Genomic DNA, 16,326 nt, shown 5'->3' with positions numbered 1-16,326 from the left:
TTTTGTTGTATTCAAATTCGATTTTTTATGCAAATATGTACAGTTGCCGATCGATTTTTCTCACAAGGAAAGGGGCTGCAAAATTTTCTGAGTTATCAGGCAATCGAGAAAAGCAAGTTTGAATGAGAAAGCAATTCAGTTGGACGAATTTGGGAGTCGGCAATGAATGATACAGTTCCATGCCACGTACGCGAACGATATCTTCACAACAGCAATACAAATTAAGCGAAGCCGGCCACGCTTCTGCGTGCACTCCGCCCCCGCGTCTGATAGCATAGACTGCACTGGGGCGACGTTATCATGAATAGCGCGGGCAAAGGGGAGCGAATGCTTCGTCTGCATATCACTCGAATGGGTCACCGAAACCTGAGAGTAAATATGCAACCTCCAATACTAAACTCCTGGAAAGACAGCTTACATGATGCCACACCATCTTGGCCCGGCCACTCTTTGCACACGCGGCAGATTACCTCTAAAGCAGCGTGGGCGGCTGCGTATGCACTCAGTCGTGCTTACAGCCATGCACAGCCAAGGTGGAGTGCACGGCATAAATCTCAAAGCCCGCCAAGTTATCACCCCCCCACCGCCCTGCTCCTCGAGCGCGCTTGATCGCGTTATCCCGAGCTCGCTCCCCTCCCCCTCTTTGCCTTTACTCGTGCGGGTGGCGGAAGTGAAATTTCGTTATATTGAAATCGCATGCAAACACACTTCGTTATATTGAGGTTCTAAATACATGGTGTTGTGTGGACAAGAGGATATGAAAAGTTATGGTCCTATCGATAATTTCGTTATATTGAAGTTTGTTACATCAAGGTTTAACTGTATAATTAGCAATACTTTTATACGTTCTTTAAATTCATTATTCTATTCTGTATCATTATTAATAATGATACAGAATATCTATAATGTCTGTTGACCCTGAGGGTAAAATAAGTAAATAAATAACTAAATTAGAATAAATTTAGAGAGTGTGATATACAAACAACCCCTAACAAATAAGACAGGCTACAGAAGTTAACTGATGGTTCCACTCACAGACGGGCTCTGTGGTGCCCTGTAGATTGTACAGGTAGAAGAGGGAGGGGAGGCCAACGCAGAGTCGGTCCTGCCAGACGTCCAGACATTGGGCCACGCCGGGAACACTGATGACCTGTCGGCCGCCGTGACGGCTCTTCGTTCGATTCACCTGATGAACTAGGACCTGAAGGCAGTTATTGACAGTATAAGGGCAGAACAGAGCTAACATTTCGGCAAGCACACTCATCTAAACATTGGCTCAGGGTTGAGGCTCCTCATGTTCTCACACTGTTAATGGACAACACTAGTTTTACAGACATATAAAGAGGTAAAATGAAAGTCCAAAGCTGGTGCTTTAGAAGCGGATGACACTGAGGGTCACAATATCATTTAGGAGTTGCGGCCAAGGAATATGGCAATGTTTTTGGAACCAAGAGCCATACTAGCATCAGGTAAAGATAACCAAAGTTTTTACAGTGTTCTTTTCTTTGATAACCAATCAATCAATACTCGAGACTATTACTTGAGCACATCTCTTCCAATCCACAAGCTAAACATATTGTGCCTGCTTTTCTGAACATCACAGCTCAACCTTCAAAGCTTCTAAGCCTAATGACAAGTAGTTCTGGGGCATTGTATGCTTGGCTCCTCTGTTGCAATGGTAATAGTCATTTTTTGACAGGCTTTTGGTACCACGGTCAGTTGTGGCTGAAGTAAAAATCTGGCATTTGGCTAAAATAGCCCGGGGAGCATTTTTTTCAGTAATTCAGCTGTTCTTTTTTTTTTTCCAGACCATGTTTAGCATTGTGCATCGAAACAAAACGACGTGACACTGTGTTTATGTAAGGAAACAAATATTTAGAGATCTCAGGAGAGTAGCAGATGGCAAGACCTGCTTTATAACAGAAGTGCATGTGGCAGCAAGTGCTTTTGCGGCATCAGTACTGCTCCTTGCAAATGGCACTGTTCCTGTTGTTAAATACTTCTAGAACACTGTCAAATAACCAAATGCAGAATGCTGTGAGAACCTGTTTCTTGACGGCGACACAAAAGTAATAGGTGGGTGTGCCACCATGGTCCATGTGGGTAGTGCAGAAAGTGGTGCAGCCCTTCGTGTCGGCCACTTTGATCCAGTCCACGTCGTGCCCATCAAGTGCGCCTACAGGAATCAAGCGCAGATGACGCTGCTTGCCTGCATGAGAAACATGGCCACATCCAAGGATGACTTGGACCCCTGTCAATTACACACTTTTGTGCATGCTTGGGTTGATGCAAATTTAACTTAACACATATTGAGCCTAGGTAGTGAGGCACTGGAAGTGGCAAGGGAATACATCTACTTAGGGCAGGTAGTGACCACGGATCTGGATCATGAGACTAAAATAATCAGAAGAATAAGAATGGGCTGGGGTGCGTTTGGCAGGCATTCTCAGATCATGAACGGCAGGTTGCCATTATCCCTCAAGAGAAAAGTGTATAACAGCTGTGTCTTACCAGTACTCACGTACGGGGCAGAAACCTGGAGGCTTACGAAAAGGGTTCTACTTAAATTGACGATGACGCAATGAGCTATGGAAAGAAGAATGATGGGTGTAACGTTAAGGGATAAGAAAAGAGCAGATTGGGTGAGGGAACAAACACGAGTTAATGACATCTTAGTTGAAATCAAGAAAAAGAAATGGGCATGGGCAGGACATGTAATGAGGAGGGAAGATAACCGACGGTCGTTAAGGGTTACGGACTGGATTCCAAGGGAAGGGAAGCGTAGCAGGCGGCGGCAGAAAGATAGGTGGGCGGATGAAATTAAGAAGTTTGCAGGGACAATAATTAGTACATGACTGGGGTAGTTGGAGAAGTATGGGAGAGGCCTTTGCCCTGCAGTGGGCGTAACCAGGATTATGATGATGATGATTATGATGATGATGATGATATTGAGCACTCTACAAGTAATTTTGAAGTAATGCTGGCCATGACCATACCATGTGCTCACTTTAGGGGCTGGGTCAATGCAGATTGAACTCGATGCATATAGAAGACTGCTACAGGTAATTTTGTTTGTTGCCAAAATTACCTTTAGCACGCTGATTACGCTGATTCAGCTCAGGGAACATTAAGCACAACTACAACTATATTTAAAGCATGTTTGGCAATAACTCGTTACATGCACAAGAAAAATTATGCTTGGGTTGATTCAGATTAAACTCAATGCAAGTTGAGCACTGCAAAAGGTCATTTTGGCATCACCTCACCACATGCACACTTTCAAGCATGCTTGGGTCAATGCAGATTGAGCTCTATGCATATAGAGCACGCTACAAGCTATTTTCAAGCATGCTTGGCATCAATTTTGTTACACTTGCTCATGAATTGCATTGTGATGCTGTTCAAAATAGTTTCAAGGCAAGGCCCATATTCAATAATGTTCCATTTGATTTTCCATTCTTATCATATCCAACGTGAAGCGGCCAATCCTAATGATAACAGCAGCATAGCGGCACTTGAGTCACATCAGAGTCAATGAGCTGGTACAAAAATGAATGAAAAATGAAATGGGTCATAAAATAAATGGTTTTTCTGTTAAAAATCAAGAGTAGTAGTTTGCACTTGAGCTTCATTTGCATGGAGAGGCAACAACAATGGGTTTCACATACCTGCAATAGCAATGAGGAGTTGTTCCTCTGGAATGTATTCAAGTTGGGCAATCCTCTTGCCATCGCCAATACGGGCAATTTCTGAAGAAACAGACAAAAGTTGGGTGAAGTATGCACATCTGAGGAAGCAAATGGATCAGGAACAATAGTCTAGCCTTCGTATGAACCTGTTGCTGGTCACAATCTGGTCAATACTCGGGTAATGCATCGGATGGCAAATCAGACGAGCACAAAGTACACAAGACAGGACAGCATGGGTGCTAGAGGGAGCACTCATGCTGACAGACTGTGCCTGTACTGTCTTGTCTTTCATTCTCTAATTTTGCAACAATGACTTCCTCAACTGTTGTCTTTTTTTGTCGATATAGTCTTCAGAGACAGCCGAGATGAACGCCGCAACATTCTTTGAAAAGCCAGAGATCATTTATGGTAAGCAACAAGCACATTACTAGTTGATCATTAGACCATGATGATGAAGAGTGATAGAGTGATAGCTGCTACAATGAATACAGGGCACATTTGTCCAGACTTGTGTTGAACTGTGTTCAGCGTGGTGTAATGATGAATTCCAATGGCAGATTCAGCGCACTTCCGGTAGTAGGTTTCTGCTCCTTGCAGAGCAAGTCTATTCCACTGGGAGACTGAGTGCCACCCGTATTTTTCACTGGCGGATAGGGAGGAGTACCGCCGCTAGATCCACTCCATGGAGCAGTGCTCTCTATACTCCACAAAAATTGATGAGTCGACCAAAAGTCGCGTGATGTTAGGCCACCCACTGGCAATGCACCGCTTGGGCTCGCGTGCCTATGAACGCACATCGCGGTCTCTTGGAAGCAATGAGTGGTGCTTCGCATTGTCAACTTGCACTTTTATTGCTTACGGACAGTGATGATTTATCTAGCTCAAGTTCCGAATCGACCCACGGTGACTCAAGTGATAAATAAGCTTTGGAAGCTAGTGTATTCTAAGCAAGCTTTCGACATCACATTTCGGCCGCCAGCCAAGAGACCGAAAGTTGCATGTTTTGTCGCCGATGTCGTTCACCAGTATTCGAATGAGGAGGTAACAACAGCTCCTTTTTTGGAAGTTCGCATTTTAACAGCCTTTACTTTTGTTGATAAAATCCAGTTTCGAAGGCATTTCAGGCTGTCTCAATGTGTTGCCACTCAACATTTCGCGGGCTTCACTGCGTCTCCAATATTTCCGACGCAAAATTACAACAGACAAGAGAAGCAGCCTTACATGTGGTGTGACTTCCATTAGAGCACAGGAGGCTAAAAAGAAACACACAACTTCTAAACAAAACGTGAGCTCGAGAGCTCAAGCCGAAAAGCCGAAAAATGCGTGGAATGTTGGGCACTTGCGGAAGTGGATGTGCGCTGGCACCCCTGCTAATTACTCTGGCAGGGGTGTGTGCGTTTCAATCGCAGATTTTATTAGGTTGCCCTCCGCCGTAGTGGAATGCTCCTGCGCAGAGTTCGTCAGCCACTCCGAATCTGCCATTGGAATTCACTATTAAATTTGGTTGCTGTTATTATTGTTCAATACTATGTCTTATCCGTTGAGTTTGGTACATCTTGGGTTGACTGTAGTATATGTGTGGTGTCCTATTAAACTATTTTTTTCATCAGCTGCTTTCATGCAGATCGCTTCATGCACACTGCTATGTCATTCCAATATAAACTTACCATACACCCCATATAATACTGACACCACAGTACTTGAACAAAAATAATGCTGATAACATTCTCTGTATGTCTACTGACCTAAAAATTAATATAATATTTAAAACCATTGCAGCACACAAACAGAACAGTAACAAGCATACCAGAAAGATGACAGGTAATTTTTCATGACCTATGCCAGCATTCACTGGGACATACCTTCTCTGTCCAAATCCACACAGTAGAGCCCTTCCTCAGTACCTAGAGCAACTCTGTCAGCTTCTGAAAGAAACATTTATTACGTGGCTTCAGTGCTGAATGGTAATCGTCAATGCAACGCATTGCTATTAGAAGCACAACTCACCTATCACAGCTGCTGATAAGGCATTCTTGATAATCACAACAGTGCTATCTAAGATTTCCTTTGCCTGGAATACCTGCGCAGAACGTGTTAAACCGTGTCACAGGGCAATTCTGCTTGGTGCGAATCACATTTAATGGTTACCAACTTAACTAAGTTATCTAATAATGTACTTCCACAAGTCCTTGATCTGGTCATGGTTGCTATAACATGTTCTTCCAACAGTCAGGTATAAACTCCACAGGTTATGCATTGCCCCACGTGCAGCAGGCCATCCCATGTCACAGGAGTGTAATGTTCTGCTGATTTTTTCTCTCAAAATATTACACAACACATATTTTAGACATTGAAGATCTTCAAAAGCATTACATTATGAATGAAAGCAATCAGATATTTGTTCTAGAGTTGTGAAGCTGTGCAAACTATTGCAAATAAAACATTTGAATCTACAAGTACAAGGAATTCAGCCTTCAACTGTTGTCAGGCTACTAATGGGTATGCTATGCTGAAAACATTGCATAGTGATTGCAATGCACACAACAAAAGAAAGTGCAAGTAGACTCCTAATGGCCAAAGCCTTTAGTACAATTAAAAAGGACAGGGACATCACAGAGACACAGGACAGCACTAACTTTCAACTGACGTTTATTGAAACACAGAGGCAGATATATAGTGAAGCAGGTATGGAAAGATACAAAAATACAAAAGATAAATCACACTCTACGCATGCGCATGCCATTACCGTCCAGGAACGCGATTTCCTTGTCAGAAAGATTAACTGAAGGTGTGCTAACACAGACTGCTCACTTTTTCCGAATTAGCCGGGCTTCGATTATTTCATGCATGCAGCGGTCTTTGCTTCTGGCCTCCACTGTGTGGGCGCCAAACATTGGCTTGCACATTTTGCTGGGACAATCATGGCAATGTTCAGAGAGGTTCCCGTCCCTTGGTTTCACCATATTTCGTCTGTGTTCTGCAAGCTTTTCATTAAGGCATCTGCCAGTTTGCCCTATGTATACCCGACCACAAGACCCCCCCCCCGCACACTCCACAAACTTATTTCTATGCTTCACTTTACATCCCCTTGATCGTTTAGGAAACGGGTTCGTCAACTTACACAACTATGATAGCTTGTCTGGGGCAGAGAATGTCAACTTCACATTTGCCTTATTGGCCACCTCCTTCAGCCTATGGGAGATACCGTGCATGTATGGAATCATCGCTGTCTTTTTCCTTTCGGTGGTTTGTTCACAGCGGTGCTTCTTGCACTTCTTCACCAAGCCTTCCGCGACGGAAACAAGCACATGTTTGGGATAACCAGCCGCAGAAAGCCGACTGGCTTGCTCGCTTAGGCTGACAGGTATCATGACAGGACATGATTTTTTTCATGGCATTGGTGAAGCACATGTTCACAATTGCCCGTTTAACAAGCTTCGAGTGGGAGGATGAATATGAAATGAGTGGAATACCAGCTTATGAGATGAGAAAGGAAATGCTTGAATTCAAATCTGCAATTGAGAGAGAACTACGGAAGGAAATAAGAGACCTAAAACACAGTGTGAGCTTTTTGAATGAAGAAGTCGAATAATTAAAGGGAGAAAACGTTGATCTTGCGAGAGACCACAGGTCTCTAAGGAGCATCAAAGAAAAGCTAACAACTGAGTGCGAAGCATTGAGAAAACAAATGTCTCAACACGATCACAGGATCACTGCCTCTGAACAATACTCTCGGAAATGTAAACTTGACATTAAGGGAATACCCAAACTTGCTGATGAGGACCTTCCTAGTACCCTTCCAGAGATTGGCGCACTGTCAAATGTTCCCATCTCGAAAGATGATGTTGAAAAGTGTCACCGTGTACCTGCAAAAAATGCCACTTCAAACCCGAACGTAGTAGTGCAATTCAAGAGCCACTTTAAACTCGATTCGGTGCTTCAAAAAGCAAAGAAAACGCATGTCTCAACAAAGGATCTTGGCCACTCCTCTAACACGCCTGTATTCATCAATGAACACTTATGCCCAGTTTTAAAGAAACTTCTTGGCATGGCAATAGCTAAAAAGGAAACAGGAAATTTGTGCGGACGAATGATGGGCATATTCTTGCACGAAAAGATGAAAACTCGCATGTTCTGCACGGCATAGAACGGCATAGAATCTCAGATAGCACCAGAATTTTCTTTTATTAATTCTGACATTGAATGCTTAACTCTAACGTCCCGAAATTACGTTTGCTCTGTCATATACAGACCACCTGATTCATCTGTAAATAATTTCCCTAGTGTTCTTGAAAAATTATTCAATTACGTAAATGACAACTTAAGACTAATTCTTGGTGGTGACGTTAACATCAATGTACTGGAGTCTTCTCCCCTCGTAACTGAGTTTGCGGCTACGGTTGTGTCAAATGGTTATGAGATAGTAACAGATTGCCCCATATGTATCACACCAAATTCGGCAACTTTAATTGATGTTTTTATTACCAACATAAACAAAGATAACCTGAAGTCAGGTTTATTGTGTTGCAATATGAGCGACCACCTAGCACTTTATTTTATTACAGACAGTGCTACCAAAAAGCCCACGGAGTTACCAACTAGAACAGTTCAAGACATCACACCTCTTACATTAGCTGCTTTTAGCACAAGTCTTTCCCAAACAGATTGGAGTACAGTCTACCTTTCATTAACTGCATATTCAGCCTACGAGACATTCATAGCTATCCTTAAATTTATCTTAAGCATTTTAAAGAAAAGGTTGTAAAAGAACGCCATAAAAATAGAAAACCATGGATAAATCATGAATGTTTAAAAATTATCAAAAAGAAAACGAAACTCTTTAGAAGGTTTTTAAAAACTAGAGACATATCAGACCTAAAAACATTTGAAGAATTCTGCAACAAAGTAAATGCATTTATTAGGAAAGAAAAAATAAATTATTTGAGTCAACGATTTTATACAGACTACTGCTATGGGAGTGCAAATATCTAGAGGAAGCTTAATACGTTAGTTCACAGGACACCTATTTGCTCAGGCATTACGGAAAGAGAAAAAGATGGCCGCATTGTTAAAGATCTAGAGCTTGCAGAAAAATTTAACCACTTTCTCCTAAACGTTCTACAGCCAACGTAAAAATTACAGCCAACGGTAACTCGTGCAGAGACTGCAAAAACGAACAGCATATTTTCAAGAAGTAGCCTTAACGTTCTCTGCGCTAAAGAAAACCAGCGCGTGTGAAAAAGATGGCTTTCAGATATCTCCGATCAAGCATGTAATCCATATTATAGCTCCTGTGCTCACTCACATTTATAACCTGTCTTTATCGACAGACTGTTTTCCAAAACAAATGCAAACGTCTGTTGTCACTGTGCTATATAAAAAAGGAGACAAAAATGACCTTACAAACTACTGACCCATTTCTATATTACCGATATTTTCAAAAGGCGTTGAAAAAATTATTTTTAAAAGAGTCATAAACTTTCGCACCAAATTTATCATAATAAAATTCACAATACGATTTCATGAAGGGCAGGTCGACTGAGACTGCGTTACTAGCCCAAAAAGAAATAATTCTAAAATCTTTTGAAGATGGGAACCTCTGCATTGAAATCTTTGTAGATTTTTCCAGGGCCTTTGATCGTCTCTGTCACTAAACTTTAATTGAAGAACTAGAAATGTGTGATATTCGTGGCATCCCACTTTCACTCTTGAAATCATACCTTAAGTGCCGATCGCAATGTGTAAAAATGAGTTACTTCTCTTCTCTTCAGCCGACAATCACTGGGGTACCACAAGGTAGCATTTTAGGGCCGTTACTTTTTAACTTATATATCAACGATATTGTAAAAATTAGTTATAAACCTAAATACATAAGCTATGCCGATGACACTAGCATTTTCTTCACTGGTAACGATATGGGTACATTGACTGCACTTATCAACACTACATTAGAGAGCCTAAATGCATGGAGGGAGCAAAATTCATTAGTCATCAACGCATCAAAAACAAAAGCTGTCATTTTTCAGTTGCGGATGCAGATTACTTCTCCAGGCGATGCCTTACACTCAGGTAGTGCGACGATTGAAATTGTAGAGACTATTTAAATTTTAGGAGTGTTCTTTTTTAATTGCATAATGTCATGGGAACTGCAAATTATTAAGTTAACTAATATTTCCAAATGTGTAGGTATACTTGCACGACTGCTTTCCGTTTCCGTTAAGATAACACTTTATAACAGCTTGTTTTTATCGCATGTCAGTTATTGTTTTTTGTTATGGGGAAGTAAAACAGCAACGAACATTAACAGACTATACAAACTGCAGAAAAAAGTTATTAGGCACATTGCAAATGTTGACTACTATGCACACACAGGTGAATTACTTAAGCGGTTTAACATTATCCCAATTCATCAGCTTTACGAGTATTACCTGGCAATAAGATATAAAGAATCCCTGCTCAATAGCAATCGAGCTTTTTTGGATATTTTTCAACTAGGACCATACATTGTCCCATACCCTACTCGTTCCCAACAACACTGGATCATTCCATTGCGCAGAACACACTTTGGACGACAAATGCTTCACTTCATTGTTCCTGTTTTATTAAACAAATTAATTCAAAAAAGATAATAATTGAAGAATGTAGTGCACATGTTATTAGGGAGCACTTTTATCGTGAAATCAATGCAATATTATTTATCACTAACTAAACTTTCAGTGTATATCGTAATTTGTCTTCATGTATTGTACTGCGTAATTTAACCGTAAAAGGAATCTGTGTATCTATATCTTCAGTTCATCATGAATCTATGTGTATTAAGACTTGTAAAATATTAACCCCTTCTTGCTATGAATGAATTCTGTTCGTCTCTCCTCAATGCTTTCCATGTATCAGGGAGGCTCGGGTTCCCCTCAAGTGACTAATGTCACTTTTAACCTGAGCCTGCCCTCATCCCTGAGATGAAAATAAACTGATTTGATTTATGTGGGTTTCTACAAAAATTATCATTAAATTTAAAAATTGCAATTTGTTGTCAGCCGGTAGTTCATGGGTCAAATCAAGTGGCTTAAAACAGTGGGTAAAAAGTCTTAGAAAGGATGTAGACATCATAGGTAGACATCACAAATTATGTCAAAAAAAGTTTATATCTTTAAAGAAGTTCTCATGTTCTTAAGTGCTCTCCATAACAAGAACTTTCAACACTTCTTTTTCCTTGCTTTCAGCTTCTGACATTGCTAAAAAACCACGTCATTGACAACATGCATCTTTATATCTATGGTGTCTAGTGAAAGTTCTAAACAGACAATGGTGCATTGTTTCAGGACAATATGAGGCTGCGATCCACAGTCCACACACAGTGTTGATGTTCAACGTTCGCATGTACAGCTGCCATTGTAAAATTTACTTTCTTTTCCTCTCTGCAAATGTTCATTACACTTCCATTAGTTCTTCCTCAGTGCTGGTATGTTACAACAATGCATTATTTAATTGTCATCTATCCTCAAGTCAGTCAGCAGTTTTACTCGAAAGACCTATGCATCCATGTCTCCATTTCGCCTCATTAAGTTAATGCAGTGCAGCCAAAGCTACACGTTGCATCAGCCAATCAGCAACAGAGGCCTGAGCCTTTCCAAAGGATATATGTTTGCCCACTGTGAGCTGCTAACACTATCAGTGATCCTTCAGCTCACCCAGTATTGCGCACAAGAGGATTCCAGTAGTTTGTTGGAACCTGCAGCTTTAGCTGTGCTGCATGTATTTATTGAGACAGAGCAAGGAGACAGAAGGCAAGTGTTGCAATTTGCGCATGTAGAATACTGACTGTCCGGTGTGGCAGCTTGTTTCGGCGCAGAATACGATGCAGTTCATTGAGCGCATCCACCCACTTGACCTTCTCGCTCTCCTTGTCCACCATCATCAGTGTCTGGCTCTGCAGCCCTGGAGGGTCCATCATGGATGTTGAAACCTGCATGTGACAGTGTGCCATCACTGTAGAGTGCTGCAAGCAGGACCGCCATGATGCATACAAACGCTGAAGTAGCAGAGCACTATGTCAAGAAGTTGAAGCCCTATATCAATGCTTGTGGGAGAGGTTTGTGGCACTCTTATACTCTGCCCTTTGAAGTCAGACACGGGGTGCTGAATATTCGAACACTGTGCCTTGTTGAGGAGGTGGGCTTGCCAACTAGTAGAGAGGCAGGTCATACAATGAAGCCTATCGGGATCCAGCTTGCGAGGATTGTGTGCCAGCGAAATGTGTGTGCCGCCATGCGTTTTTGTGCATTTTGTCATGTCACGATGCAGGGCAAATTAAATGTACTGGTGCCCATTTGTGTGCTTGTGCCTGCACGGCACAGCAAGTACAGATGTTTCCTTTCTTTCTGCAAATGCTGCTACATATAAAAAGTCATACGTTAATGCATTTAACTGAGATGCGATTACTGAACAAAAGAAGAAAATTTTTCAGCTAGCAGAGGTCTGTCCACAGCCTAAAACAACTGTTTTACAGCAACTCTTCATTTCACCAACAACCAGTATCCAGGTTCCACTCAAAGTGCGACATTGTCAACCATGATACACATGGGCTAAACTGGTGCACAATTTTCTGCGGCAGTGAAGGAAAAGCAACAGGGGACGAGCTCCTGCACATGTGCCAAGTAGTTTGGCACATGTGGCTTTCGTTTCATTAGAGCAGTCAGCAAGCTATCCACGTGCCACGGTTTCACATTTGTGAAAATACAGAAAAGTGAAGCGAAGAAATAAAAAGAGAATTAATACTGATGTGGCGTAATTTATGCCTTATTTTAATGGAAGTGCTCTACCAAATAAGATGCTCATGTTTACTGTTCCTCAGCTTAAACAAACGCAAAGTAGACTTCGAAACTATGTTCAAAAAACCCCGTTGCTGTACTTGTGCGGAGTTCGCCAATGAAGCATTACCCTCCATTAACATGGAAAGTTGTCCACAAGTATGCAACTAACTACGATTTCCTCACAGCCAATGCTATGTCTTCAAGTTAAATTAGAATTAATTCATGCTACGCTTCCATGAGCAACATCCTTACTGTGCATGCAAAATTTAAAAATAACACATTCCTATGCTGCAAAAAATAAAAACTTTCTGGCAGAAGGGAGGACTCCAAAACCTCACCCTGAATATACAGGGAATGTCTTTCCGGTTGGCATGGATGACATCTGACTCGAGGACTGATGTCACAGAGAATTCTTCGTCCCTGTAGGCAAAAAAGAGACAAGGATAGAGACGTAAAAAGGAGTGCTCAACATCTCTAAAGAAGTCATAACACATCTGCTCATCTGCACATGCAGACACACAAATGTCTTTGCATGAAGTAACTAGAAATGAATAGATAACAAAGCAAGATTCATGCAGCTCATGGGCATCACAAAGCCACTTGGAAATGGCATGCAAATGAACTATCTTACATTTACATTGGAATCAAATAGTCTTAAACTTTCATTAATACATTTTTTTTTTTCTGAAAGGACCAACAGCGATGTCTGTGAAGGCAGATCCTGGGGTACCTCATGTCCAGCACTTGGGATGCAGCCACTGCGGGCTGCACATTCTTGTCCTGTAGAAGGTCGTACAGGAAGAGCTTGAAGTCGCAGACGGCCACAAACTGACGCTGCCAGCCTTTCTTCACGCCCCCTTGCTTGGGCACCTGAGCAGGTATTCAACAGAAAGAGGCAAAGTGACAAGATTTCCTTTGAACACAGTACTCTAGTAAACATGGATTTCAATCTACTATTGGGAGACTGCCTAAAAGACCTCACACATTTGATAAGTGGCTGATTGACCCAACACTGGCCAATGTGGTCATGCTAATGGAGCTTACTGTAGCCTCATGAGGTTATAGCAGCGCAAACTAAAACATACACAGAGAAAACGAGACACAGAGACAAGTGCTAACTTCCAACTATTGGCTTTTGTTTATTGGCCATATTTATATGCACAGAGGAAATTAGAATTCGGAAAACAAAATCGCGAAACCACCTAGGTGCACATGCCTGTGCTTCATAAAAAGAATAATTCTTTTGTTGACAATGCAGCAGACGGCCTACTAAAACAATTATCTTCCCGCACCATGCATACAGCCTCAGCGATAGTGCGAGTATATTCATCCTTATGTCTAGTTACCATGTGGATGCACTTCACTCTGGTTTGCACCCACAATCACGGTGATGGATAGCCAAGAACCCTTCTCTCCCATTTCTCCACATTGTGAGTGCAAACCGGAGTTCGTGCGTTCTTTTGTGTTTTGCTCTCCTGTTATGTTTGTAGCACTGGGATGATGCTTTTTAAGAAGGGGGCGTTGACACGTGGGCTTGCTTATCTTTTTCGGGTGAGCGCTTATCATCGTCATTATTTGTCGCCCATCCTCAAGTCAGTCAGCAGCTTTACTCGAAAGACCTCTATGTCCATGTCTCCATCAAATCAAACAAATGTTATTGCACAGCGTGGGATGCACCTGCATGTATCGGAAGTTTCTGGAATGTTATCAATGGTTCTATCCTCTGCCTGTTGTCACCGAACCTTGTGTAATCCGATTGCATGTATGCAAGACGCGAATGGTCTAGAACTTTCTGGAAGACACGTGGGCACCTGCCATTACTCTAGAACGTTCTATGGCTCGTGTATAAAAGCCAGCGTGTTTGACCGGCAGTTAAGATTTTCGACAATCACTGGCTGTGTTCACCGCTATCGCCATTCTTTGAGTGTAGCCTGTTTTTGAGGGCACAGGTTCGCCCAATAAAAATGCTAGTTTCATCATTCCCAGTTTTGCTGTTTTCTTTACCGTTCCTACTACGTAACAATATAAACCTGGCCAATAAACAAAAGCTGATAGTTGGAAGTTAGCGCTTGTTCCAGTGTGTCTCTTTTTTTGTGTACATATCTTAGTTCGCACAGCTATAAGCTCATGTTGTAAAGCCAATTGGCCCAATCTTTCACCTTACTAAGTTACTGTAGCCCTCAGGCTCATAATACCAGAGGAAGTGAACCAACCACAAATGAGACAATGTCATCAACATCACAACCTTACTCCCATCACCCTGAACCATCACTAGAGCATCCAGTTCTCCCCAGACAGTGTCTAGAATACAAATAGTGGTGTGTGAATATTCAAAACTTATGAATAACGAATAGAATGTTGTTGAATTAGATTCAGCCTTCAAACTGAATAGTCACGATTGACAAAGGCGAATGTTTTTCTAATTGTTTTGAAATAATTTAAATCGTCACTCGAGATTGATCAAATGCAAATTTCAAGCAGAACTGCAATAAAATTAATCCCATCGGGTGTAGCAGACATAAAACAAAAGAAATGAAGTAGCAGAGCACACTATATGTCAATCAGGGAGCCAGACATTTCTGGGTAAACTACTATAGTTCACACTCCACAGTCCTTTCTATGCAAACAAACTGCTTATTTTTATTTATTCATATTGTCACAGGCGAAACAACAGAGACAGCCAGGAGTCCACGTCTTTACCGGAAAACAGACAACGAAAACGTCTTCCTCTTCTTCCAACCCCTCAAGCCTGTATGTGCCACAGCGGATGACTCATATGCCATGGCATGTGTTAATATAATGCTTTGTGTGTGCTTTTTATAAACAATGCTTCATAATTTGCAATATAACGACAGAGGCTTGCTAACATTGTAGATGTACTGTGATGTGAACATTGTTTTTGTATTAATGGTGAGAATGGCTGTTCATTATTTGATAACTATTCAAAAAGTATTAAATATCCGATTCACTTCTGACACCATTCAATTCGTATTTGATTCGTTCTCAAAAATGGCTAATTGTACACCCCTAAACCCAATAGATGTTCCTTTCCCTTCACTCTATCTTTCTCTAGCGCAGCATTTGACGCTATAGTATTATCATGATCATCATCATTATCAGTCTAATTTATTAGCCCACAGCAGGACAAAGGCAGAGGCCAACAATCCATGGTTATCCCTTGCCATGTGTCGCCCTGTGGCTGCAAACTTCCTTAGTTCATCACACCACCAAATTCTCTGCCATCCTTGTCAGTGCTTCTCTTACCTTGGTGCGCATTCAGTCACTCTAAAAACCATTGGCGATCAGCCCCTCGTACTGCATGACATGCCCAATGGCACTTCTTAATCTTGATCTCTATTCAATCGAAATTCTGCTTCTTACAGTTTAGCAGTTTTATCAGTTTATTTTTATTATTACATTGTATGTTAATTACAGCACATAAGGTATATAGACGAGGGTTTCAAAATACAATACTGCAGTCAGTATTCAGCGTTCTCTCTTAAATGCAACAAATTTAATTCAAATTGACGGAGCGGATGCTTACGAGAGCATTTCTGAATTTCACATATATGCAGAAAAATGGGGAATCGATCCAGAGTTAAAGCTTCCACTTAACATTATGCTTACCATTTCTCATTCCATTGCTCGCTGCACAGTTCATAACATCCTTTCAAATTTCTTTGCTTTCCTCCAAGCTTACAGGTTACTCGTAGGATGCACTAAAGATATATTTGAAGGGACAAAACACTGCAAGTGACAGGATATGAACAATTCACAGTGTCCTGTCTATTGCACTGTTGGTCCTGCACACCATGAACAAACCA

At 41.5% G+C, this 16,326-nt stretch overlaps 1 protein-coding gene across 3 annotated transcripts in view; it reads right to left on the bottom strand.

The window, feature by feature from the left end:
• gek (serine/threonine-protein kinase gek) overlaps positions 1-16,326 on the bottom strand; it is a 320,768-nt gene that overhangs the window by 53,632 nt on the left and 250,810 nt on the right. For all 3 annotated transcript variants that reach the window (XM_075700310.1, XM_075700309.1, XM_075700311.1), the window contains 8 exons: positions 13,233-13,372; positions 12,841-12,922; positions 11,512-11,655; positions 5,697-5,769; positions 5,552-5,614; positions 3,669-3,749; positions 2,046-2,209; positions 1,036-1,201 (listed from right to left, as the gene is read on the bottom strand). In XM_075700310.1, coding sequence (XP_075556425.1) covers positions 1,036-1,201; positions 2,046-2,209; positions 3,669-3,749; positions 5,552-5,614; positions 5,697-5,769; positions 11,512-11,655; positions 12,841-12,922; positions 13,233-13,372 — 913 coding nt within the window. The remainder of the gene's footprint in view (positions 1-1,035; positions 1,202-2,045; positions 2,210-3,668; positions 3,750-5,551; positions 5,615-5,696; positions 5,770-11,511; positions 11,656-12,840; positions 12,923-13,232; positions 13,373-16,326) is intronic.

The sequence above is a fragment of the Dermacentor variabilis genome, chromosome 7 (assembly GCF_050947875.1).
Source record: "Dermacentor variabilis isolate Ectoservices chromosome 7, ASM5094787v1, whole genome shotgun sequence".
Lineage (NCBI taxonomy): Eukaryota > Metazoa > Arthropoda > Arachnida > Ixodida > Ixodidae > Dermacentor > Dermacentor variabilis.
The sequence above is the reverse complement of the archived record's forward strand: the minus strand, read 5'-3'. Positions and strand labels throughout refer to the sequence as shown.